The sequence below is a fragment of the Scyliorhinus canicula genome, chromosome 5 (assembly GCF_902713615.1).
Source record: "Scyliorhinus canicula chromosome 5, sScyCan1.1, whole genome shotgun sequence".
NCBI lineage: Eukaryota > Metazoa > Chordata > Chondrichthyes > Carcharhiniformes > Scyliorhinidae > Scyliorhinus > Scyliorhinus canicula.
In genome coordinates, this window is record NC_052150.1 from 229,444,567 (window position 1) to 229,471,022 (window position 26,456).

Below are 26,456 nucleotides of genomic sequence, written 5' to 3' on the forward strand. Positions count from 1 at the left end.
CCCCCCCGCCCAGCACACTCCATAACCTATACCCTAGCCAGTCCCCCCCCCAGCACACTCCATAACCTATACCCGAGCCAGTTCCCCCCCCGCCCAGCACACTCCATAACCTATACCCTAGCCAGTTCCCCCCCCCGCCCCAGGAGCACTCCATAACCTATACCCTAGCCAGTTCCCCCCCCCGCCCAGCACACTCCATAACCTATACCCTAGCCAGTTCCCCCCCCGCCCAGCACACTCCATAACCTATACCCTAGCCAGTTCCCCCCCCGCCCAGCACACTCCATAACCTATACCCTAGCCAGTTCCCCCCCCCCGCCCAGCACACTCCATAACCTATACCCTAGCCAGTTCCCCCCCCCGCCCAGCACACTCCATAACCTATACCCTAGCCAGTTCCCCCCCCCGCCCAGCACACTCCATAACCTATACCCTAGCCAGTTCCCCCCCCGCCCAGCACACTCCATAACCTATACCCTAGCCAGTTCCCCCCCCGCCCAGCACACTCCATAACCTATACCCTAGCCAGTTCCCCCCCCCCGCCCAGCACACTCCATAACCTATACCCTAGCCAGTCCCCCCCCCCGCCCAGCACACTCCATAACCTATACCCTAGCCAGTTCCCCCCCCGCCCAGCACACTCCATAACCTATACCCTAGCCAGTTCCCCCCCCGCCCAGCACACTCCATAACCTATACCCTAGCCAGTTCCCCCCCCCCGCCCAGCACACTCCATAACCTATACCCTAGCCAGTTCCCCCCCCCGCCCAGCACACTCCATAACCTATACCCTAGCCAGTTCCCCCCCCCCGCCCAGCACACTCCATAACCTATACCCTAGCCAGTTCCCCCCCCGCCCAGCACACTCCATAACCTATACCCTAGCCAGTTCCCCCCCCCCGCCCAGCACACTCCATAACCTATACCCTAGCCAGTCCCCCCCCCCACCGCCCAGCACACTCCATAACCTATACCCTAGCCAGTTCCCCCCCCGCCCAGCACACTCCATAACCTATACCCTAGCCAGTTCCCCCCCCACCCAGCACACTCCATAACCTATACCCTAGCCAGTCCCCTCCCCCCCGCCCAGCACACTCCATAACCTACACCCTAGCCAGTTCCCCCCCCACCCAACACACGCCATAACCTATACCCTAGCCAGTTCCCCCCCGCCCAGCACACTCAATAACCTATACCCTAGCCAGTTCCCCCCCCCCGCCCACCCAGCACACTCCATAACCTATACCCTAGCCAGTTCCCCCCCCCCGCCCAGCACACTCCATAACCTATACCCTAGCCAGTTCCCCCCCCCTGCCCAGCACACTCCATAACCTATACCCTAGCCAGTCCCCCCCCCACCGCCCAGCACACTCCATAACCTATACCCTAGCCAGTTCCCCCCCCCGCCCAGCACACTCCATAACCTATACCCTAGCCAGTTCCCCCCCCCACCCAGCACACTCCATAACCTATACCCTAGCCAGTTCCCCCCGCCCCCCCCGCCCAGGACACTCCATAACCTATACCCTAGCCAGTTCCCCCCCCCGCCCAGCACACTCCATAACCTATACCCTAGCCAGTCCCCTCCCCCCCGCCCAGCACACTCCATAACCTATACCCTAGCCAGTTCCCCCCCACCCAACACACTCCATAACCTATACCCTAGCCAGTTTCCCCCCGCCCAGCACACTCCATACCTATACCCTAGCCAGTTCCCCCCCCGCCCACCCAGCACACTCCATAACCTATACCCTAGCCAGTTCTCCCCCCCCGCCCAGCACACTCCATAACCTATACCCTAGCCAGTTCCCCCCCCCGCCCAGCACACTCCATAACCTATACCCTACCCAGTCCCCCCCCCAGCCCAGCACACTCCATAACCTATACCGTAGCCAGTCCCCTCCCCCCCCGCCCAGCACACTCCATAACCTATACCCTAGCCAGTTCCCCCCCCCGCCCAGCACACTCCATAACCTATACCCTAGCCAGTTCCCCCCCCGCCCAGCACACTCCATAACCTATACCCTAGCCAGTTCCCCCCCCCGCCCAGCACACTCCATAACCTATACCCTAGCCAGTTCCCCCCCCCGCCCAGCACACTCCATAACCTATACCCTAGCCAGTCCCCTCCCCCCCCAGCACACTCCATAACCTATACCCTAGCCAGTTCCCCCCCCCCCAGCACACTCCATAACCTATACCCTAGCCAGTTCCCCCCCCGCCCAGCACACTCCATAACCTATACCCTAGCCAGTTCCCCCCCCGCCCAGCACACTCCATAACCTATACCCTAGCCAGTTCCCCCCCCCGCCCAGCACACTCCATAACCTATACCCTAGCCAGTCCCCCCCCGCCCAGCACACTCCATAACCTATACCCTAGCCAGTTCCCCCCCCCCCGCCCAGCACACTCCATAACCTATACCCTAGCCAGTTCTCCCCCCCGCCCAGCACACTCCATAACCTATACCCTAGCCAGTTCCCCCCCCACCCAGCACACTCCATAACCTATACCCTAGCCAGTTCCCCCACCGCCCAGCACACTCCATAACCTATACACTAGCCAGTTCCCCCCCCGCCCAGCACACTCCATAACCTATACCCTAGCCAGTTCCCCCCCCCGCCCAGCACACTCCATAACCTATACCCTAGCCAGTTCCCCCCCCCCCGCCCAGCACACTCCATAACCTATACCCTAGCCAGTTCCCCCCCCCCGCCCAGCACACTTCATAACCTATACCCTAGCCAGTCCCCTCCCCACCCAGCACACTCCATAACCTATACCCTAGCCTGTTCCCCCCCCAGCACACTCCATAACCTATGCCCTAGACAGTTTCCCCCCCCCCCGCCCAGCACACTCCATAACCTATACCCTAGCCAGTTCCCCCCCCGCCCAGCACTCTCCATAACCTATACCCTAGCCAGTTCCCCCCCCCCCGCCCAGCACACTCCATAACCTATACCCTAGCCAGTTCCCCCCCGCCCAGCACACTCCATAACCTATACCCTAGCCAGTTCCCCCCCCCGCCCAGCACACTCCATAACCTATACCCTAGCCAGTCCCCCCCCCCCACCCGCCCAGCACACTCCATAACCTATACCCTAGCCAGTCCCCCCCCCCGCCCAGCACACTCCATAACCTATACCCTAGCCAGTCCCCCCACCCCCACCCCCCATACCCTAGCCAGTCCCCCCACCCCCCATACCCTGGATAGTCCCCCCCGCCCGCCCCCCCCATACCCTAGCCAGTCCCCCCATACCCCACCCCCCATACCCTAGCCAGTCCCCCCCCCACCTCCCCGTACCCTAGCCAGTCCCCTCCCCCCCCGTCCAGCACACTCCATAACCTATACCCTAGCCAGTTCCCCCCCACCCAGCACACTCCATAACCTATACCCTAGCCAGTTCCCCCCCCCGCTCAGCACACTCCATAACCTATACCCTAGCCAGTTCCCCCCCCGCCCAGCACACTCCATAACCTATACCCTAGCCAGTTCCCCCCCCCGCCCAGCACACTCCATAACCTATACCCTAGCCAGTTCCCCCCCCCGCCCAGCACACTCCATAACCTATACCCTAGCCAGTTCCCCCCCCGCCCAGCACACTCCATAACCTATACCCTAGCCAGTCCCCTCCCCCGCCCAGCACACTCCATAACCTATACCCTAGCCAGTTCCCCCCCCCCCCGCCCAGCACACTCCATAACCTATACCCTAGCCAGTTCCCCCCCCCGCCCAGCACACTCCATAACCTATACCCTAGCCAGTTCCCCCCCCCCCCGCCCAGCACACTCCATAACCTATACCCTAGCCAGTTCCCCCCCCCGCCCAGCACACTCCATAACCTATACCCTAGCCAGTCCCCCCCCCCGCCCAGCACACTCCATAACCTATACCCTAGCCAGTCCCCTCCCCCAACCGCCCGCCCCCCCCTATACCCTAGCCAGTCCCCCCACCCCCACCCCCCATACCCTAGCCAGTCCCCCCATACCCCACCCCCCATACCCTAGCCAGTCCCCCCCCCACCTCCCCGTACCCTAGCCAGTCCCCCCATACCCCACCCCCCATACCCTAGCCAGTCCCCCCCCACCTCCCCGTACCCTAGCCAGTCCCCACCCCCAGTGAGCACCCCCCCCCCCCAGCCCCAATCCTCCCCCCCCCCCCCCCCAGAAGGAACCCAGTCCTTTCCAGGAAACGTTACCTGGTCAGGCCATTGATGGAGATAGGCACAAATTCTTAGGGGGGGGGTGACTCGACACAACCATCCCCAACAGGCACCTCAATCCCCTAATGACGATCATCAAGAACAGGGTGATACAAGGCCAGCGGATGGCCACCGTCCACGAGCCTTGATGACCGGACACATGGTGCTCTGTCGAACCTGATACGCACAGCCTCCAAATCACGATTGCTAAAGCCAGGCCACCCAATCTTCAAACTCAGTCGGGAACTTGCCCCTCACTTCCTGCCAGAAAGCAGACACACCGGATATTCCTTGTCCATCCCTCCTCCCGAAACCAGCAGCACATATGACAACCCATGCAGCAGGATCTCAACGAACCGAAGGGGGTGGTTACCAAAAAAGTGCTCTATCGAAAGCACAGATTCTCTCTTGCACCCTGGGAGGGGAGCCGAATACCAGCAGTGTGGAGCCACGATCATTGTCCAGAACAATGTTCGCAGAGGTGGTCGTCACCTCGACCTCCAATGTATCACCGAGGCGCAGGCCCACTCCCAGCAACAAGACAGCTGAAAGCTGGGTCCCACCCTAGCCAACTCCAACCATCTCACTCACACTCAGATCCTTCACCATTTAACTCAGCTCCTCATCGCAAAACTTCAGTCAGGATCAGCCTGGCACATATTACCAAGCATATGTCCCGATAAAAGACAATTATGAAATGTGCACAAGGATAAAAGAAAAGATTAAAAAACAAGCAGAGCCAGAGCTTGTGAAAACACAGATGCTCCCACGCTCTCCTCACTTTGTGCTGTTCCTTGTGTTGCTTATTTCAAGATGGTAGTGTTCGCAAAGATCACAAATAGCTTGAACTTAAACAGATTTATAAATTTATTAACATTACTAATTTGGATTCGACATGTACTCCTAAAGAATACACAATTGATTACTAACATTTAAACTACACTCGTCTATAGCTAATCTCAATACTGAGATAAACTATGATCTGCTCTCACTCACACTCTCCCTACTTCTGACTCTCGAGCTAACTCCTGCACACACTCTCCCTCAAGGTTTAGCATCACTGCCTTATATACTTGTAACTGTAGCTCCCTTTAGTGGCTACGCTAGACACTTCATTAACCCTTGCAGTTCTGACAGTTAATATAATACCACACACGTGACCCCTGTGGGGTGAACTTTAATCAACCCCAAAGTCCACCAAGTTGATTGTGTGTAGCTTTCCTGAGAGATCCAGTGTAAGCTCTGTGACCACCACCAATCGCAGTGAGGTGGATGAACCCAGGCAGGAACCATCCCTATCATTCAACCTCTCCTCATAGCTAATGCCCTCCATACCAGGCAACATCCTGGTAAATCTCTACTGCACCCTCTCTAAAGCCTCCACATCCTTCTGGTAGTGTGGCGACCAGAATTGAACACTATACTCCAAGTGTGGCCTAACTAAGGTTCTATACAGCTGCAACCATGACTTGCCAATTTTTATACTCAATGCCCCGGCCAATGAAGGCAAGCATGCCGTATGCCTTCTTGACTACCTTCTCCACCTGTGTTGCCCCTTTCAGTGACCTGTGGACCTGTACACTTAGATCTCTCTGACTGTCAATACTCTTGAGGGTTCTACCATTCACTGTATATTCCCTACCTGCATTAGACCTTCCAAAATGCATCACCTCACATTTGTCCGAATTAAACTCCATCTGCCATCTCAAACTACTTCTGCCACCTCTAAACTCCATCTGCCGTCCCACTTCTGACTTTATGTTGATGGAGCAGCTGAAGATGGTTTGTCCTGGAACACTACCCCGAGGAACACTACCCCGAGGAACACTACCCTGAGGAACTCCTGCAGTAATGATTGACCTCCATTGACCAAAGCCAGGTTAGAACATAGAACAGTACAGCACAGAACAGGCCCTTCGGCCCTCAATGTTGTGCCGAGCCATGATCACCCTACTCAAACCCACGTATCCACCCTATACCCGTAACCCAACAACCTCCCCCTTAACCTTGCTTTTATTAGGACACTACGGGCAATTTAGCATGGCCAATCCACCTAACCCGCACATCTTTGGACTGTGGGAGGAAACCGGAGCACCCGGAGGAAACCCACGCACACAGGGGGAGGACGTGCAGACTCCACACAGACAGTGACCCAGCCGGGAATCGAACCTGGGACCCTGGAGCTGTGAAGCATTTATGCTAACCACCATGCTACCCTGCTGCCCCTAAGTGGATTGACTATGCTAAATCGTCCCTTAGTGTCTAAAGACGTGCGGGTTAGGTTAAGGGGTTATTGGGATAGGGTGGGGGAGTGAGTTTGGACAGGGTGCTCTTTCAGAGGATTGGTGCAGACTCGATGGGCCAAATGGCCTCCTTCGGCACTGTAGGGATTCTGTGATTCTTTTTTTCAATTAAATTTAGAGAACCCAATTATTTTTTTTTCCAATTAAGGGGCAATTTAGCGTGGCCACCTACCCGCAGATCTTTTTGGGTTGTGGGGGGAGACCCACGCAGACACGGGGAGAATGTGCAAATTCCACATGGACAGCGACCCCGGACCGGTATCTAACCCGGGTCCTCGGTGGCGTGAGGCAGCTGTGCTAACCACTGTGCCACCATGCCACCCGGGATTCGATGATACAGGGATTCAGCAACCTCCATTATCCACAACAATACCTGCACTAACTGGCTGCTGGCAACTTGCTGCTTACATCCTGGGTCCACCGTGACATGTACATAATTTACATAGCCTTGAAAGTGATAATACAAAATTGTAAATTGGGAGAGGGGAGTGTGCAGCGGGACCTGGGTGCCCTTGTGCACCAGTCGCTGAAGGTAAGCATGCAGGTGCAGTAGGCGGTAAAGAAGGCTAATGGTATGTTGGCCTTCATTGCGAGAGATTTCGAGTATAGAAGCAGGGATGTGTTGCTGCAGTTATACAGGGCCTTGGTGAGGCCACACCTGGAGTATTGTGGGCAGTTTAGGTCTCCTTCTCTGAGGAAGGATGTTCTTGCTCTCGAGGGAGAGCAGCGAGGGTTTACCAGACTGATTCCAGGGATGGCAGGACTGTCATATGAGGAGAGATTGACTAGGTTGTGATTGTTCTCGCTGGAGTTCAGAAGAATGAGAGGGGAACTCATAGAGACGTCATAAAATTCTAACAGGAATAGACAGGGTAGATGCAGGGAAGATGTTACCAATGATGGGTGTGTCCAGAACCAGACGTCACAGTCTGAGGATTCAGGGTAAACCATTTCGGACAGAAATAAGGAGACATGCGGGCGGGGGTGGGAAGGGTGGGTGATATGTTCCTGGAAGGGAGCTTTGCGAGTTTGAGGAGCTTGGAGGAGAAATTTGGGCTGGTAAGGGGAAATTATTTTAGGTACCTACAGTTGCGGGACTTTGTTCGTAGACAGGTCCCATCCTTCCCACGCCTCCCGCCAATGGGGATCCTAGACAGAATAGTCTCTAGGGGGGAAGAAGAGGAGGGTAGAGTCTCTGATATTTATAAGGTACTCATGAAGGAGGAAGGGTCCCAGACGGAGGAACTGAAACTTAAATGGGAGGAGGAGCTAGGCGGGGAAATGGAGGATAGGCTGTGGGCAGAGGCCCTGAGTAGGGTAAACTCGACCGCGACATGTACCAGGCTCGGGCTGATTCAATTTAAGGTCGTTCACCGGGCCCACAAATTCTTAGGACAAATGCGCTAGATGCGCGGAGGGACCAGCGAACCACGTTCACATGTTTTGGGCATGCCCTAAGCTTAGGGGGTACTGGGAGGGATTTGCGGGGATCATGTCCCGGGTGCTAAAAACATTGGTGGCGATGGGTCCAGCGGTGGCAATTTTTGGGGTTTCGGAAGACCCGGGAATCCAGGGGGAGAAAGAGGCCGATGTTTTGCCCTTTGCTTCCCTGATAGCCCGGCGACGAATATTATTGGCGTGGAGGGACTCAAAGCCCCCGAAGACTGAGTTGTGGCTTACGGACATGTCGAGTTTCCTGGGTATGGAAAAAAATTAAGTTCGCCCTGAGGGCATCTGTACAGGGTTTCGCCTGGAGGTGGCAACCATTTATTGACTTCTTTGCGGGAGCGTGAGTGTCAGCAGGGGGTGGGGGGGGGGGGGAGGGGGGGTAGAGTAGGTAGGAGGGATAAAATGGCGGGTCGTACCGGTGGGAGGGGAGCGGGCTGGTGCAGTATGTTATGACTGAAGTATTGAATGTACGTGGATGTTTGCACATTTTTGCCTTTTTTTGCTTCCTTTCTGATGATGTCTGTAACTGTTTATAAAGCCAAAAACTACCTCAATAAAGTTGTTTATTAAAAAAAAGAAATAAGGAGACGTTTCTTCACCCAAAGAGTGGTGAGCCTGTGGACTTCATTACCGCAGGAGGTAGTTGATGCAAAAACATTGAATATATTCAAGAGGCGGCTGGATATAGTATTTGGGGAGAATGGGATCAAAGGCTATGGGGAGAAAGCAGGATTAGGCTATTGAATTGGATGATCAGCCATGATCGTGATGAATGGCGGAGCAGGCTCGAAGGGCCAAAAGGCCTCCTCCTGCTCCTATCTTCTATGTATCTATGTATGTATCTATGTAACACAGCCATACAGTAACCTTTTGGAGGTTAACCAGTTAGCTCGGCTGAGGACCACGGTTTACAGTCGATGTTATGTCATTCAAGGATCAGCAACCCACTCTGGGGGGATCATGGGAAGAACAGGTGCCAGGTTGATGTGTGCATAGTGGGGGATAGGGGAGCATGGTGGGGGGCTTAGGATAGGGGAACTGAATGAAGACTGTCCCACTGATCGAATCGGCAACAAGACTCTACATTGGAGGGCGGGGAATGAGGAAAAGGTGGATAATTTGTTGAAATGCAAGTTTCTCCTTGAATTGACAGTCAGGCTTCCTGTTACAGGCGAGGACAATACAATCAAGGTGTGGCGGGTTTTCCCGTATGCCCAGGAATCCCTCAGCCTCTTGATGAATTTCTACAGCGCCCATTCTGCCACCCACCTTTGCATAATAAAGAGCTTGTTTGTGGCGGCGCTGCAGAATCCTACCTGTGCTGTCCATGCCATCGTCCTCTATGATTTAAGGAAGAAGATCCGCAAAGACCACCATCCAGACGATGACCACAAAAATGAAATTACAGGTAAGAAATACACATTGGGCCATTGCGAGGTTTAAATACACTGTTCCCCATCAAACACTCCCAGGACAGGTACAGCACGGGGTTAGATACAGAGTAAAGCTCCCTCTACACTGTCCCCATCAAACACTCCCAGGACAGGTACAGCACGGGGTTAGATACAGAGTAAAGCTCCCTCTACACTGTCCCCATCAAACACTCCCAGGACAGGTACAGCACGGGGTTAGATACAGAGTAAAGCTCCCTCTACACTGTCCCCATCAAACACTCCCAGGACAGGTACAGCACGGGGTTAGATACAGAGTAAAGCTCCCTCTACACTGTCCCCATCAAACACTCCCAGGACAGGTACAGCACGGGGTTAGATACAGAGTAAAGCTCCCTCTACACTGTCCCCATCAAACACTCCCAGGACAGTTACAGCACGGGGTTAGATACAGAGTAAAGCTCCCTCTACACTGTCCCCATCAAACACTCCCAGGACAGGTACAGCACGGGGTTAGATACAGAGTAAAGCTCCCTCTACACTCCCCATCAAACACTCCCAGGACAGGTACAGCATGGGGTTAGATACAGAGTAAAGCTCCCTCTACACTGTCCCCCATCAAACACTCCCAGGACAGGTACAGCACGGGGTTAGATACAGAGTAAAGCTCCCTCTACACTGTCCCCATCAAACACTCCCAGGACAGGTACAGCACGGGTTAGATACAGAGTAAAGCTCCCTCTACACTGTCCCCATCAAACACTCCCAGGACTAGGTACAGCATGGGGTTAGATACAGAGTAAAGTTCCCTCTACACTGTCCCCATCAAACACTCCCAGGGGAGTTATAGATATTAAAGTCCTTCATGGAAGTTACTTGCTGGTTCAGTGCTGTTCTCGATGTTACTCCAGACCCACCCCAACGGCGTGGACTCTGATGTATCACAGAATTGTTACAGTGCAGCTCGGAGACCATTCAGCCCATCCTGTCTTTGCCCACTTTCCCTGGAGTATTGACTCAGTGCCAATCCGATACCTTCTCCCCCTCAGCCTGCGGATACTTCCCATTTGGATAACAGTCTGATTCTCCGATTGAACCAGCCTCCACCGCACTCCAAGGCAGTGCATCCCGGACCCGAACCGCTCGCTCCATCAGAAGTTTTGTCCTCATTATGGAATTGCTGCCAATGACGGTAAATCTGTGACCTCTGGGTCTCACTGCCTTCCCCAATAGGAATTGCTGCCAATGACGGTAAATCTGTGACCTCTGGGTCTCGCTGCCTTCCCCAATAGGAACAGCTGCAGAGCCTCAGAAACACAGGGAATAATTTCAGGCCCAAACCTTCAGAGTGAAGGACCGAAGAGTGAGGGACAATGTTAGGAACCCGCCTTAATTCCCATGAGTTGCCTGCTGACTAATTTCCTACCCCAGTCATCTCCCTCATCAGTCACTGGGCAGAACTGAGTGGCAGGATCGAGGGCTTGCACAGTCTCTGCCCATATCTGTATATTTCATCTGCTGCCATACTGGTGGTGACACGGTTGGGGGAGGGTCTCAGTGCCCGGTTTCTGCAACTGGGTGAGCGACTGGCGGGCGGGCAGTGTGGGCAGTGTGGGCGGTGTGGGCGGTGTGGGGGGTGTGGGGGGTGTGGGGGGTGGGTGGGGGGGTTGGGGGGGGTGGGGGTGTGGGGGGTGTGGGGTGTGTGGAGGGTGGGGGGGGTGGGGGTGTGGGGGGTGTGGAGGGTGTGGGGGGGGTGTGGGGGGTGTGGGGGGTGTGGGCAGTGTGGGGGGTGTGGGCAGTGTGGGCGGTGTGGGGGGTGTGGGGGGTGTGGGCGGTGTGGGCGGTGTGGGCGGTGTGGGCGGTGTGGGCGGTGTGGGCAGTGTGGGCGGTGTGGGGGGTGTGGGCGGTGTGGGGGGTGTGGGGGGGTGTGGGGGTGTGGGCGGTGTGGGTGGGCAGTGTGGGTGGGCAGTGTGGGCAGTGTGGGTGGGCAGTGTGGGCAGTGGGTGGGCAGTGTGGGTGGGCAGTGTGGGTGGGCAGTGTGGGCAGTGTGGGTGGGCAGTGTGGGTGGGCGGTGTGGGTGGGCAGTGTGGGCAGCGTGGGTGGGCAGTGTGGGCAGTGTGGGTGGGCAGTGTGGGTGGGCAGTGTGGGCAGCGTGGGTGGGCAGTGTGGGTGGGCAGTGTGGGCGGTGTGGGTGGGCAGTGTGGGCAGTGTGGGCAGTGTGGGTGGGCAGTGTGGGTGGGCGGTGTGGGTGGGCGGTGTGGGTGGGCAGTGTGGGCAGTGTGGGTGGGCAGTGTGGGTGGGCGGTGTGGGTGGGCGGTGTGGGTGGGCAGTGTGGGCAGTGTGGGTGGGCAGTGTGGGTGGGCGGTGTGGGTGGGCGGTGTGGGTGGGCAGTGTGGGCAGTGTGGGTGGGCAGTGTGGGCGGTGTGGGTGGGCGGTGTGGGTGGGCGGTGTGGGTGGGCGGTGTGGGTGGGCAGTGTGGGTGGTGTGGGCAGTGTGGGCGGTGTGGGGGGTGTGGGTGGGTGGTGTGGGTGGGCAGTGTGGGTGGTGTGGGCAGTGTGGGCGGTGTGGGGGGTGTGGGTGGGTGGTGTGGGTGGGCAGTGTGGGGGGTGTGGGCAGTGTGGGGGGTGTGGGTGGGCAGTGTGGGTGGGCGGTGTGGGTGGGGGGTGTGGGTGGGCGGTGTGGGTGGGTGGTGTGGGTGGGCAGTGTGGGTGGGCGGTGTGGGTGGGCGGTGTGGGTGGGCGGTGTGGGTGGGCAGGCGGTGTGGGTGGGCAGTGTGGGCGGTGTGGGTGGGCAGTGTGGGTGGGCGGTGGGGGTGGGCAGTGTGGGTGGGCAGTGTGGGTGGGCGGTGTGGGTGGGCAGTGTGGGTGGGCAGTGTGGGTGGGCAGTGTGGGTGGGCAGTGTGGGTGGGCAGTGTGGGCGGTGTGGGTGGGCGGTGTGGGTGGGCGGTGTGGGCAGTGTGGGTGGGCAGTGTGGGTGGGCAGTGTGGGCAGTGTGGGTGGGCGGTGTGGGTGGGCAGTGTGGGCAGTGTGGGTGGGCGGTGTGGGTGGGCGGTGTGGGTGGGCGGTGTGGGTGGGCGGTGTGGGCGGTGTGGGCGGTGTGGGCGGTGTGGGCAGTGTGGGCAGTGTGGGCAGTGTGGGTGGGCGGTGTGGGTGGGCAGTGTGGGCGGTGTGGGCAGTGTGGGCAGTGTGGGTGGGCGGTGTGGGTGGGCAGTGTGGGCAGTGTGGGTGGGCAGTGTGGGTGGGCAGTGTGGGCAGTGTGGGCAGTGTGGGTGGGCAGTGTGGGCAGTGTGGGCAGTGTGGGTGGGCAGTGTGGGCAGTGTGGGTGGGCAGTGTGGGTGGGCAGTGTGGGTGGGCAGTGTGGGCGGTGTGGGCGGTGTGGGTGGGCGGTGTGGGTGGGCAGTGTGGGCGGTGTGGGTGGGCGGTGTGGGTGGGCGGTGTTTTGTTTTGAACTGTAAGTGTCCCGCCATCGTCACGCGGAGCTAAGGATGGTGGATCAGTCCGACATTGCCTGAGGGCAGCTCCTCAGTCAGAGTCATGGATACCCCGCACGTCCCCAGCGCCCACCCCGCACGTCCCCAGCGCCCACCCCGCACGTCCCCAGCGCCCACCCCGCACGTCCCCAGCGCCCCCCAAAAGCCTCCCATTCCTAACCTGCTTTAACCCTCTTTTTGTTTCCCCCAGGTCTGTGCGCGTGTGCAGAGCTGAAGATATTTGCTTCCGCCAGCAAAGGTGGGAGCCTGAAAATCTGGGACCACAACAACCAGCTGTTAAGGTGAAATGTGAGCGATGGGATCACGTTGTTGAGAAATGTAGCAATGTAATCGAGGGCTGCAGCCTTGTGTCAGGGACTGGTTTGAGGCACAGTGTTGCGGACAACACTGGCTGAGATTTTGTCCGAGAATTGTTACAGTGCAGAATGACGCCATTCAGCCCAGTGTGTGTTACTGACCCTCCAAATGAGTATTTCACTTAGTTCCGTTCTCCTGCCTTCTCCCCACACCCTGCATGTTCTTTCTCGTTTAGATAACGGTCGAATTCCCTTTTGACCGTCTCGATTAAAGCTGCCTCCACCATGATCTCACGTTCCAGATCCTCACCACTCGTTGTGTGAAGAATTTCTCCCCCTAACACTGTTGTTCCTTTAGCGAGATAGTTTAAATCTATCCCCGCTCGTTCTCCATCCTTTAACGAGCGGGAACAGTTTCTCCTCCCCGCCTTCTCTGACCAGACCTTCTCAGTAGCCAGAACCGTACACAATATTCAGCTGCGGCTGAACCAGCGTCTTGTACAAGTTTGACCGAACCTCCTTGCTCTTGTATTCCATTTTTGAAATCAATTCATATGACGGGGGCAACACCGGCTGGCCAGCATTTATTGCCCATCCCTAACTACCCTCCATTTCACAGGGCATTTGAGAGCCAACCGCATCGCTGTGGATCTGAAGCCACATGTAGGCCAGACCGGGTAAGGGTGGCAGATTTCCTTCCCCAAAGGGACATTCGTGAACCGTTCATTGATTTCAAATTTTACCACCTGCCGTGGTGGGGTTTGCACCCAGGTCCCCCGCAGGAGGAGGCCATTCAGCCCATCGAGTCTGCACCGACCCTCCGAAAGAGCACCCTACCCCAGACCCACTCCCCCGCCCTATCCCTGTAACCCCATGACCCCACCTAACGTGCACATCCTTGGACACATTTTCTAAAGGGACAGATTTTAAAAGCAAAGAAATTATGCTAAACTTTTCTCAATCCTTGCTGAGACCACACTTGTATTGCGTATGGTTCTTAAAAAGGATATCGGGGCATAGGAGAAGGTGGAAAGAAATGCTGGCTCGAATGATTAGAAAACTGAGAGACTGTAGGAAAGATTGAACAGGTTCACATCTGAAGGGTGAATGAACGAGGCGTTTAAAATTCTGAAGGCCTTTGATAGGGTAGTTGTAGAGAAGTGGGGGGGGGCTGGAGGTTTGGATTTTTCCCTCCCCGTCGTGGTGGGGGAGCCCTGGCTGCTGGTGAATGCGATGAGCCTTTCAAAAGTCCATTGCCTCTGCCGGAACTGGAAGGCACAGCCGGTGGGTGGGGACTGGAAATTCCCAGCCAGTGTTCCCATTCGTCAGGGAGACCATCAATATCAGACAGATACAACAAAATATAGATCGATTGGAGAGTTGGGCAGAGAAATGGCAGATGGAGTTCAATCCAGGCAAACGCGAGGTGATGCATTTTGGAAGATCAAATTCAAGAGCAGACTATATGGTCAATGGAAGAGTCCTGGGGAAAATTGATGTACAGAGCGATCTGGGAGTTCAGGTCCATTGTACCCTGAAGGTGGCAACGCAGGTTGATAGAGTGGTCAAGAAGGCATACAGCATGCTTGCCTTCATCGGACGGGGTATTGAGTACAAGAGTTGGCAGGTCATGTTACAGTTGTATAGGACTTTGGTTCGGCCACATTTGGAATACTGCGTGCAGTTCTGGTCGCTACATTACCAGAGGGATGTGGATACCTTGGAGAGGATGCAGAGGAGGTTCACCAGGATGTTGCCTGGTATAGAGGGTGCTAGCTATGAAGAAAGGTTTGAGTAGATTAGGATTGTGTTCGTTGGAAAGACGGAGGTTGAGAGGGGACCTGATTGAGGTCTACAAAATTATGAGAGGTATGGACAGGGTGGATAGCAACAAGCTTTTCCCAAGAGTGGGGGTGTCAGTTACAAGGGGTCATGATTTCAAGGTGAGAGGGGGAAAGTTTAAGGGAGATGTGCGTGGAAAGTTTTTTACGCAGAGGGTGGTGGGTGCCTGGAATGCTTTACCTGCGGAGGTGGTAGAGGCGGGCACGATAGCATAATTTAAGAACAGTAAGAAGTCTTACAACACCAGGTTAAAGTCCAACAGGTTTCTTTCCTTTTCGGTTGCTGCACTGCAGATCTCGCGGTCTGCTGTTCCGGTTCATTGGTCGTGTCCCTGGGTTCGCTGTCGGCCTCTTGGGGTCTGTGGAAGAATTCCCGGAGCCTCATTCGCCTGATGAATTCCTCCGTATCTGCCGCGAGACTGATGGGGTCCATTTTGGTGGTGGTGCAGAAATTGAGCCCTCTGCTGAGGACTTCGATTTCGTCTGGTTGAAGGGTGTAGTCTGACAAGTTGACAATGGATTTCCCTGTATTGTTTTCGACTGTTGTACCGGGAGAAGCTTGATTGCTGCTGGTGGTGATGCCAAGTTTCTCAAGCTTCCTGTTCTTGGTGTGCATGTAGGTGGCATAGTATTGCTGTCTCATCTGTTTGGCGGTGTTCCGCAGCTGGTCTGCTGTGTCCTGAACGCAAGTTGAGAATATGGCCTCTCTCTTGGTTTCCAGGTTGCGTCGACTGCTGTAGAGTTGGTGTACGAGGTGTTTGAGGAGTGTGACAGAGGTGCGGTGGCAGAGTCTTTCAGCGTAGTCTGTGTTGTAAGTCGACTTGAGTGGGTTTTTGATCTGTAGTCCTTTCGGGATCTTGTCTGCTTTTTTGCATCTTTGTAGAAACTGAATGTCAGTGTCTATATGCGCGATCTTCCTGGAGATCCTCTCCACTTTGAGCCGGCAGTTTGCGGTGTCAATGGTAGCCATGATGTGGAGATGCCGGCGTTGGACTGGGGTGAGCACAGTAAGAAGTCTTACAACACCAGGTTAAAGTCCAACAAACCTGTTGGACTTTAACCTGGTGTTGTAAGACTTCTTACTGTGCTCACCCCAGTCCAACGCCGGCATCTCCACATCATAATTTAAGAAGCATCTAGACAGGTATATGAATGGGCGGGAACAGAGGGAAGTAGACCTTGGAAAATAGGAGACAGGTTTAGGTAAAGGATCTGGATCGGCGCAGGCTGGGAGGGCCGAAGGGCCTGTTCCTGTGCTGTAATTTTCTTTGTTCTTTGGATGCCAGAGGTGAAGAGAGTGTGACTGCCCTTGACATCAAGACAGCATTTGACTGAGTATGACTTCAAGGAGTTCTAGCTAAACTGGAGTTAATGGGAATCTGGAGTCAATCCCGGCACAACGGAAGATGGTTGTGATGGTTGGAGGTCAATCATCTCAGCTCCAGGACATCAGTGCAGGGGTTCACCAGGCTAGTGTCCTAGGCCCAACCATCTTCAGCTGCTTCACCAATTACCTCCCTTCATTATAAGGTCAGAAGTGGGGATGTTTACAGATCACTGGACAATGTTCAGCATCATTCATGACTCCTCAGATATCAAGCTGTCCATGTCCAAATGCAGCAAGACCTGGGCAATATCCAGGGTTGGGCTGACAAGTGGCAAGTTACATTCGCGCCAGACAAATGTCAGGACATGACTATCTCCTACCATCGCCCTTTGATATTCACTGGCATGACCATCATTGAATCCCCCACAATCAACATCCTGGGGTTACCATTGATTAAAAAAAAAAAATCCAACGGGGAAATTCAGGAGCAGCCTCTTCACCAGGTGAGTGGGTAGAATATGGGACTCACTCCCACAGGGAGTGGGGAGAATATGGGACTCACTCCCACAGGGAGTGGGGAGAATATGGGACTCACTCCCACAGGGAGTGGGGAGAATATGGGACTCACTCCCACAGGGAGTGGGGAGAATGTGGGACTCACTCCCACGGGGAGTGGGGAGAATATGGGACTCACTCCCACAGGGAGTGGGGAGAATGTGGGACTCACTCCCACAGGGAGTGGGGAGAATGTGGGACTCGCTCCCACAGGGAGTGGGGAGAATGTGGGACTCACTCCCACAGGGAGTGGGGAGAATGTGGGACTCGCTCCCACAGGGAGTGGGGAGAATGTGGGACTCACTCCCACAGGGAGTGGGGAATGTGGGACACACTCTCACAGGGAGTGGGGAGAATGTGGGACACACTCTCACAGGGAGTGGGGAATGTGGGACACACTCTCACAGGGAGTGGGGAGAATGTGGGACTCACTCCCACAGGGAGTGGGGAGAATGTGGGACTCGCTCCCAGGGGGAGTGGGGATAATGTGGGACTCGCTCCCACAGGGAGTGGGGAGAATGTGGGACTCGCTCCCAGGGGGAGTGGGGAGAATTTGGGACTCGCTCCCACAGGGAGTGGGAGAGAATGTGGGACTCGCTCCCAGGGGAGTGGGGAGAATGTGGGACTCGCTCCCAGGGGGAGTGGGGAGAATATGGGACTCGCTCCCACAGGGAGTGGGGTAGAATGTGGGACTCGCTCCCACAGGGAGTGAGGAGAATATGGGACTCGCTCCCACAGGGAGTGAGGAGAATGTGGGACTGGCTCCCATAGGAAGTGGGGAGAATGCGGGACTCGCTCCCACAGGGAGTGGGGAGAATATGGGACTCGCTCCCACAGGGAGTGGCCGAAATTAATAACATTTTAAGGAGCAGCTGGATAAACAGCGAGCAAACAGGCACGAGAAAGATGCACCGATGGGTCGTCATGAAGTTAGGCCGAGGTGGAGGCTCATTTGGACCAGCATGGACCAGTTGGACAGAATGGCCTTTTCCTGTGCTGTAAATGCTGTGTCATTCTGTGTGGAGTATTCTGTTTCTGGCTGCACTGATCCCATCCACAGCCTCATTCCGTAACCTTTTACCTACTTTTGGTTCTTGCGCCTATCAGCGTTGTACCAGACTCCGGTTCCAGACCATGTTTATCTCTGTTCTGACGTCTGTGATTCAGGGACTAACAGGCTGGTGTTTACTGATAACAGGGTGCAGAAAGAAGTAAATATAAATGGATTTCCCCCCCCCACTCCTTCCCCATTGCCCTGAACTTTGTGCTTAAAATACACATCCAGTTCCCTCCTTTTGAATGATTGGGGGCTTTTCACAGTAACTTCATTGCAGTGTTAATGTAAGCCTACTTGTGACAATAATAAAGATTATTATAATCCCCCCCCCCCCCCCCCACCAACACAATAAGGTTATGATCGGACCTTGTCGTATATCTTGCCAGCTCTCCCTGCCGAGGAGTACACGTGGGGGAGGGAAGACAGGTGACTGTACCCCAGAAATAAGACCCACGATGCAGGAGGCGTGAAGTGAAAAGTAATTTCACAGCACTGGTGCACTGGTAGGCTTCACCTGCAGCGTGAAGCATCCATCAACATAGACCTAAATATTTCACCAATGGTTCTGATTCCCTTTTCAAACTGCCCTTTTAGGTCTCTGAGTGAGTTGTACGCCAGAGTGATAACCTGCAAATCCTGTTACTTTTAAACCTTTGGCTCCTCTTTCTCAGAATCATTCACCTTAAAGCCGTAGCTAACTGCATCTCATTCTGCAATGATGTCGGTAGCCTCCTGTTGGGGATCGAGCGCAACCTGTATCTCATGGCCAACGTTGAATACCTGACCCAACAACACCTTCTCCGGGTATGAGTATAGTGCAGAGTGTGTATGTATGTGTATTTTGTTATGGCATGGCAGGTATTAATTGCCAAGTTGCTCAAATCCCAAAAGGGAAATTGAAAAAGCTGCCAGAACGGTTTTGCACTTTGTGTATTATGAGGAGGCTTTCTGAAATCAGGATGTAACTTCTCAGACCATTTGTGAATATTTTATATTGACATTTATTAAAATAAAGCATTAAAAAAATTAAACTTATAACACAAGAATATTCACAGTACTTTTAGAACATTTCCAAAATGATCTTGGCTTAAAATAAACTCAGAGCAAACACCCTACATCTTTTGATGGCAACAGTCCTTATAGATTTTCTAATTTATAAAATTCCAGTATCGTAACCATACACTTCCCCGCTTTTCTAGGATTCTCTAAGGGTGACAGCCAACTCATTCTCAGAGATCTGGCTTCATCCACTCTCTGTCTATGGCTGTGCTTGATTATCCTGAGGCCTGGGAACGAATGCCCATGTCTGGGAGACTTTGCCATGGAGCCGTTTAGCAAATGTAGACCAGACGTAATGGCACCTGGTGGGTCTCGCAGGCCATTGGAGGCTCTCGGGTGGTCAGACCCTGGGCAGGGTGGTACTCTGGCACGCCTGGCACCTGGCAGTGCCACCCAGGCATCCTGGCAGTGTCATCCTGGCTCAGCAAGGGTGCCCAGGTAGCATTGCCCGGTCGGCAGGGGCACTGCCAGGGGGCTAGACTGGCAGTGTCAAGGTGCCCAGGTTGCATGTGCCAGGGATCGCGTCTGGGGCGCCCTGCCCTGAAAAGGTGGGGTGAGGGGAGGGGCTTGAGGACTCCCGAAGAGGTATGTTTGGGGGAGGGGGGGGGGGCGCGGAAGCCATGGTGGGGTGACTAAGGGGGGTCAAGAGATTTGGGTGGCATTTGGAAATGGTGCCCTAATCTCTTCCTGCAACGATCAGCTGCCATCAGTGCAGGAAGTGAGGTAAGTGCTACCTCAGCGGGGTGTTCCTTGGCAATGGGCAAAAAAACCATAGTCCCGTTTGAGAGCGGGATCTTTCTTGGCACTGCAGCCAGTAAGAAACACTCACACCCAAAATGGGACTGTGTTTTGTTTTGGTTCAATCACACTCAGAGTCCCCAATGTTTTCTTAAATCAGTTTTACCCCAATGAACTTACAAAAGAAAAACTAATGAAGCTGTTGTTTCCCTCAGAGTGTGTCTGTTTCTGTACAGACGGGGTGGATTCTCCCCGCCCACCCTCCGCAGGATCGTCACGGGTGAGACGCCAACAATAAAAAAATCATTAACCTCGGGCGGGATTGTCCGGTCGCAAGGCGGACCCGGACGGAGAATCCCGCCCTATGTGTGTCTGTGTGTGTGTGTGTGTGTGTGTGTGTGTGTGTGTGTGTGTGTATTTCGGCATGTGTGTTATTGTTATGTTTTCAAGTAAATATTTGGCGAGATTCTCTGTTTGGGCGACTATCCTCCTGCCAAAAGAGAATTACAAACGATTTAGCTGCCCCCCCCCATGGGAGCGCAAATCGGATGCGGTACCATATCCCTTGCACGCATATTTATGGGGGGGGGGTGGTCGAAGCCTGACGCAGATCACGATTTTTTGATTCTCCATCCCATCGGGAACCACACTTATACTTTAAGCATCCGGGAACAGACAATTCACCCCATTATCTTCATCGACTTGAGTAATATTAATGTTGGGCCGACTCAACTAAGCACCAAACACTCCCAGGACAGGTACAACACGGGGTTAGATGCAGAGTAAAGCTCCCTCTACACTATCCCCATCAAACACTCCCAGGAAAGGTACAGCACGGGGTTAGATATTGAGTAAAGCTCCCTCTACACTGTCCCCATCAAACACTCCCAGGACAGGTACAGCACGGGGTTAGATACAGAGTAAAGCTCCCTCTACACTGTCCCCATCAAACACTCCCAGGACAGGTACAGCACGGGGTTAGATACAGAGTAAAGCTCCCTCTACACTGTCCCCATCAAACACTCCCAGGACAGGTACAGCACGAGGTTAGATACAGAGTAAAGCTCCCTCCACACTGTCCCCATCAAACACTCCCAGGACAGGTACAGCACGGGGTGAGATACAGAAAAAAGCTCCCTCTACACTCTCTCCATCAAACACTCCCAGAACAGGTACAGCACGGGATTAGATACAGAGTAAAGCTCCCTCGACACTGTCCTCATCAAACATTCCCAGGACAGGTACAACACGGGGTTAGATGCAGAGTAAAGCTCCCGCTACACTATCCCCATCAAACACTCCCAGGAAAGGTACAGCACGGGGTTAGATATTGAGTAAAGCTCCCTCTACACTGTCCCCATCAAACACTCCCAGGACAGGTACAGCACGGGGTTAGATACAGAGTAAAGCTCCCTCTACACTGTCCCCATCAAACACTCCCAGGACAGGTACAGCACGGGGTGAGATACAGAAAAAAGCTCCCTCTACACTCTCTCCATCAAACACTCCCAGAACAGGTACAGCACGGGATTAGATACAGAGTAAAGCTCCCTCGACACTGTCCTCATCAAACACTCCGAGGACAGGTACAGCACGGGGTTAGATACAGAGTAAAGCTCCCCCTACACTGTCCCCATCAAACACTCCCAGGGCAGGTACAGCACGGGGTTAGATACAGAGTAAAGCTCCCTCTACACTGTCCCCATCAAACACTCCCAGGGCAGGTACAGCACGGGGTTAGATACAGAGTAAAGCTCCCTCTACTCTGTCCCCATCAAACACTCCCAGGACAGGTACAGCACGGGGTTAGATACAGAGTAAAGCTCCCTCTACACTGTCCCCATCAAACACTCCCAGGACAGGTACAGCACGGGGTTAGATACAGAGTAAAGCTCCTTCTACACTGTCCCCATCAAACACTCCCAGGACAGGTACAGCACGGGGTTAGATACAGAGTAAAGCCCCTTCTATCCTGTAACACTCCCTAAATCCAGTACATAATTGCATGTTTTGCCCATAGGTGTCCTGTGTCTAATGATTCTTTATTTTCTGATTAGATAGCATGTCGGGATGTTAGTGACCCGGTGTCTGATGTTACCGTTCCCATTTCCAGTACTGTTCTTGAATCCCTGTCCGTTGAAAATTCTCAGCGTTTGAGAGGACCACGTTCATTCAAGAGGCAAGTCATATCCAGGGTTGTCAACACTATCAATGCACTGAATGGATGGAGCTGGGCACCTAGTGTTGTGGTCATGTTGCTGGACTAGGAATCCCGAGGCTACTGAATAATAATCCAGAGAATGTAAATTGAAATCTCTCCATGCCAGTCATTTGTTGTAACTGCACTAACCCAGGCATGTGGAACATGTTCCATGGTAATCCTGACTTCTGCCTTGTAGATGGTAGATAGGCTTTGGGGGGTCAGGAGGTGAGTTACTCTCCGTAGGATTCCTAGCCTTTGACCTGCCCTGGTAGCCACAGTATTAATATGGCTAGCCCAGTTCAGTTTCTGATCAATGGTAAACCGCAGGATCTTGATGGTGGGGGTAATGGTAATGCCACTGAATGTCAAGGGGCAATGGTTGGTTGCTCTCTTGTTGGAAATGGTCATTACCTGGCACTTGTGTGGCGTGAATGTAAGTTGCCACTTGCCAGCCACAAGCCTGGATATTATCCAGGTCTTGCTGCATTTGGACATGGGCTGCTTCACTATCTGAGGAGTCACGAATGGTGCTGAACATTGTGCAGCCATCCGCAAACATCCCCACTTCTGACCTTATGATGGAAGGGAGGTCATTGATGAAGCAGCTGAAGATGGTTGGGTTTAGGACACTACCCTGAGGAACTCCTCAGTGATGTCCTGGAGCTGAGATGATTGACCTTCAACAATCACAATCCTTTCTGCCAGGAATTACTCCACCAGCGGAGAGTTTCCCCCGATTCCTAATGACTCCAGTTTTGCTAGGGCTCCTTCAACCCATACTTGGTCAAATGCTGTTTTGACTTCAACTTGTTAATTGAGTTTGACCAGGAGAAGGTTATCCAGGAGAGCTTCCTCAGTACTGACCCTCTGACAGTGCAGCGCTTCCTCAGTACTGACCCTCTGACAGTGTGGCACTCCCTCAGTACTGACCCTCTGACAGTGCAGCGCTCCCTCAGTACTTACCCTCTGACAGTGCGGCACTCCCTCAGTACTGACCCTCTGACAGTGCGGCACTCCCTCAGTACTGACCCTCTGACAGTGCGGCACTCCCTCAGTACTGACCCTCTGACAGTGCAGCACTCTCTCAGTACTGACCCTCTGACAGTGCGGCACTCCGTCAGTACTGACCCTCTGACAGTGCAGCACTCCCTCAGTACTGACCCTCTGACAGTGCGGCACTCCCTCAGTACTGACCCTCTGACAGTGCAGCACTCCCTCAGTACTGACCCTCTTACAGTGCGGCACTCCCTCAGTACTGACCCTCTGACAGCGCAGCACTCCCTCAGTACTGACCCTCTGACAGTGCGGCACTCCCTCAGTACTGACCCTCTGACAGCGCAGCACTCCCTCAGTACTGACCCTCTGACAGAGCAGCACTCCCTCAGTACTGACCCTCTGACAGTTCGGCACTCCCTCAGTACTGACCCTCTGACAGTGCAGCACTCCCTCAGTACTGACCCTCTGACGGTGCAGCACTCCCTCAGTACTGACCCTCTGACAGTGCGGCACTCCCTCAGTACTGACCCTCTGACAGTGCGGCACTCCCTCAGTACTGACCCTCTGACAGTGCAGCACTCCCTCAGTACTGACCCTCTGACAGTGCGGCGCTCCCTCAGTACTGACCCTCTGACTGTGCAGCACTCCCTCAGTACTGACCCTCTGACAGTGCAGCACTCCCTCAGTACTGACCCTCTGACAGTGCGGCGCTCCCTCAGTACTGACCCTCTGACTGTGCAGCACTCCCTCAGTACTGACCCTCTGACAGTGCGGCACTCCCTCAGTACTGACCCTCTGACAGTGCAGCACTCTCTCAGTACTGACCCTCTGACAGTGCGGCACTCCGTCAGTACTGACCCTCTGACAGTGCAGCACTCCCTCAGTACTGACCCTCTGACAGTGCGGCACTCCCTCAGTACTGACCCTCTGACAGTGCAGCACTCCCTCAGTACTGACCCTCTTACAGTGCGGCACTCCCTCAGTACTGACCCTCTGACAGCGCAGCACTCCCTCAGTACTGACCCTCTGACAGTGCGGCACTCCCTCAGTACTGACCCTCTGACAGCGCAGCACTCCCTCAGTACTGACCCTCTGACAGAGCAGCACTCCCTCAGTACTGACCCTCTGACAGTGCGGCACTCCCTCAGTACTGACCCTCTGACAGTGCAGCACTCCCTCAGTACTGACCCTCTGACGGTGCAGCACTCCCTCAGTACTGACCCTCTGACAGTGCGGCACTCCCTCAGTACTGACCCTCTGACAGTGCGGCACTCCCTCAGTACTGACCCTCTGACAGTGCAGCACTCCCTCAGTACTGACCCTCTGACAGTGCGGCGCTCCCTCAGTACTGACCCTCTGACTGTGCAGCACTCCCTCAGTACTGACCCTCTGACAGTGCAGCACTCCCTCAGTACTGACCCTCTGACAGTGCGGCGCTCCCTCAGTACTGACCCTCTGACTGTGCAGCACTCCCTCAGTACTGACCCTCTGACAGTGCGGCACTCCCTCAGTACTGACCCTCTGACAGTGCAGCACTCCCTCAGTACTGACCCTCTGACAGTGCGGCACTCCCTCAGTACTGACCCTCTGACAGTGCAGCACTCCCTCAGTACTGACCCTCTGACAGTGCGGCACTCCCTCAGTACTGATCCTCTGACAGTGCAGCACTCCCTCAGTACTGACCCTCTGACAGTGCAGCACTCCCTCAGTACTGACCCTCTGACAGTGCGGCGCTCCCTCAGTACTGACCCTCTGACAGTGCAGCACTCCCTCAGTACTGACCCTCTGACAGTGCAGCACTCCCTCAGTACTGACCCTCTGACAATGCAGCACTCCCTCAGTACTGACCCTCTGACAATGCAGCACACACTCAGTACTGACCCTCTGACAATGCAGCACTCCCTCAGTACTGACACTCTGACAATGCAGCACTCCCTCAGTACTGACCCTCTGACAGTGCAGCACTCCCTCAGTACTGTCCCTCTGACAGTGCGGCACTCCCTTAGTACTGACCCTCTGACAGTGCAGCACTCCCTCAGTACTGACCCTCTGACAGTGCGGCACTCCCTCAGTACTGATCCTCTGACAGTGCAGCACTCCCTCAGTACAGACCCTCTGACAGTGCAGCACTCCCTCAGTACTGACCCTCTGACAGTGCGGCGCTCCCTCAGTACTGACCCTCTGACAGTGCGGCACTCCCTCAGTACTGACCCTCTGACAGTGCAGCGCTCCCTCAGTACTGACCCTCTGACAGTGCAGCACTCCCTCAGTACTGACCCTCTGACAATGCAGCACTCCCTCAGTACTGACCCTCTGACAATGCAGCACACCCTCAGTACTGACCCTCTGACAGTGCAGCACTCCCTCAGCACTGACCCTCTGACAGTGCAGCACTCCCTCAGTACTGACACTCTGACAATGCAGCACTCCCTCAGTACTGACCCTCTGACAGTGCAGCACTCCCTCAGTACTGTCCCTCTGACAGTGCGGCACTCCCTTAGTACTGACCCTCTGACAGTGCAGCACTCCCTCAGTACTGACCCTCTGACAGTGCAGCACTCCCTCAGTACTGATCCTCTGACAGTGCAGCACTCCCTCAGTACTGACCCTCTGACAGTGAAGCACTCCCTCAGTACTGACCCTCTGACAGTGCGGCGCTCCCTCAGTACTGACCCTCTGACAGTGCAGCACTCCCTCAGTACTGACCCTCTGACAGTGCAGCACTCCCTCAGTACTGACCCTCTGACAATGCAGCACTCCCTCAGTACTGACCCTCTGACAGTGCAGCACTCCCTCAGCACTGACCCTCTGACAGTGCCGCACTCCCTCAGTACTGACACTCTGACAATGCAGCACTCCCTCAGTACTGACCCTCTGACAGTGCAGCACTCCCTCAGTACTGCGCTGCCTCATGTCTGTTATGACTGGGGCAGCACAGTCGTACAGTAGTTAGCACCGTGCCAGAGACCCGGGTTCAATTCCAGATTACTGTCTGTGTGGAGTTTGCTTGTTCTCCCAGTGCGAACGTTGGTTTCCTCCGGGTAATCTAGTTTCCTCCCACAGTCTGAAGATGTGCAGGTTAGGTGGATTAGCCATGCTAAATTGCCCCTTACTGTCCCAAGATGTGCAGGTTAGGTGGATTAGCCATGCTAGATTGCCCCTTACTGTCCCAAGATGTGTAGGTTACGTGGGTTATGGGTTTACGGGAATAAGGCGGAGACCTAAACAGGGTGCTCTTTCAGAGAGTCAATGGGCCGAATGGCCTCCTTCTGCACTGTGGAAGGAATATTTAGCAGAATGAACCATAAGTCAGTTATAGGTGTTTATGGAGTGGGACAATAACTGAGAGAAACAGAATGATATTGCCTGTCAGTGATGGTCAGAAACTTCACTTCATTTGTGATGTCTGAATGTGGCTTTAATTATGTTTCTGTAGTGATTCCGTGTTTAATTGCATTTCTGTGATCTGACCTTAGCACTGAACATCCTGTGGCTGTGTCTGAAGAGCCGGATGAAGCATCGATGAAGAAGCAGGAAGAATTAAAACAG

At 54.6% G+C, this 26,456-nt stretch overlaps 1 protein-coding gene across 1 annotated transcript in view; it reads left to right on the top strand.

Moving 5' to 3' along the window:
* wdr97 (WD repeat domain 97) overlaps nucleotides 1–26,456 on the top strand; it is a 129,306-nt gene that overhangs the window by 39,380 nt on the left and 63,470 nt on the right. The window contains exons 8-13 of the mRNA XM_038796480.1: nucleotides 5,437–5,446; nucleotides 9,032–9,362; nucleotides 13,026–13,116; nucleotides 18,583–18,715; nucleotides 21,766–21,887; nucleotides 26,384–26,456. Coding sequence (XP_038652408.1) covers nucleotides 5,437–5,446; nucleotides 9,032–9,362; nucleotides 13,026–13,116; nucleotides 18,583–18,715; nucleotides 21,766–21,887; nucleotides 26,384–26,456 — 760 coding nt within the window. The remainder of the gene's footprint in view (nucleotides 1–5,436; nucleotides 5,447–9,031; nucleotides 9,363–13,025; nucleotides 13,117–18,582; nucleotides 18,716–21,765; nucleotides 21,888–26,383) is intronic.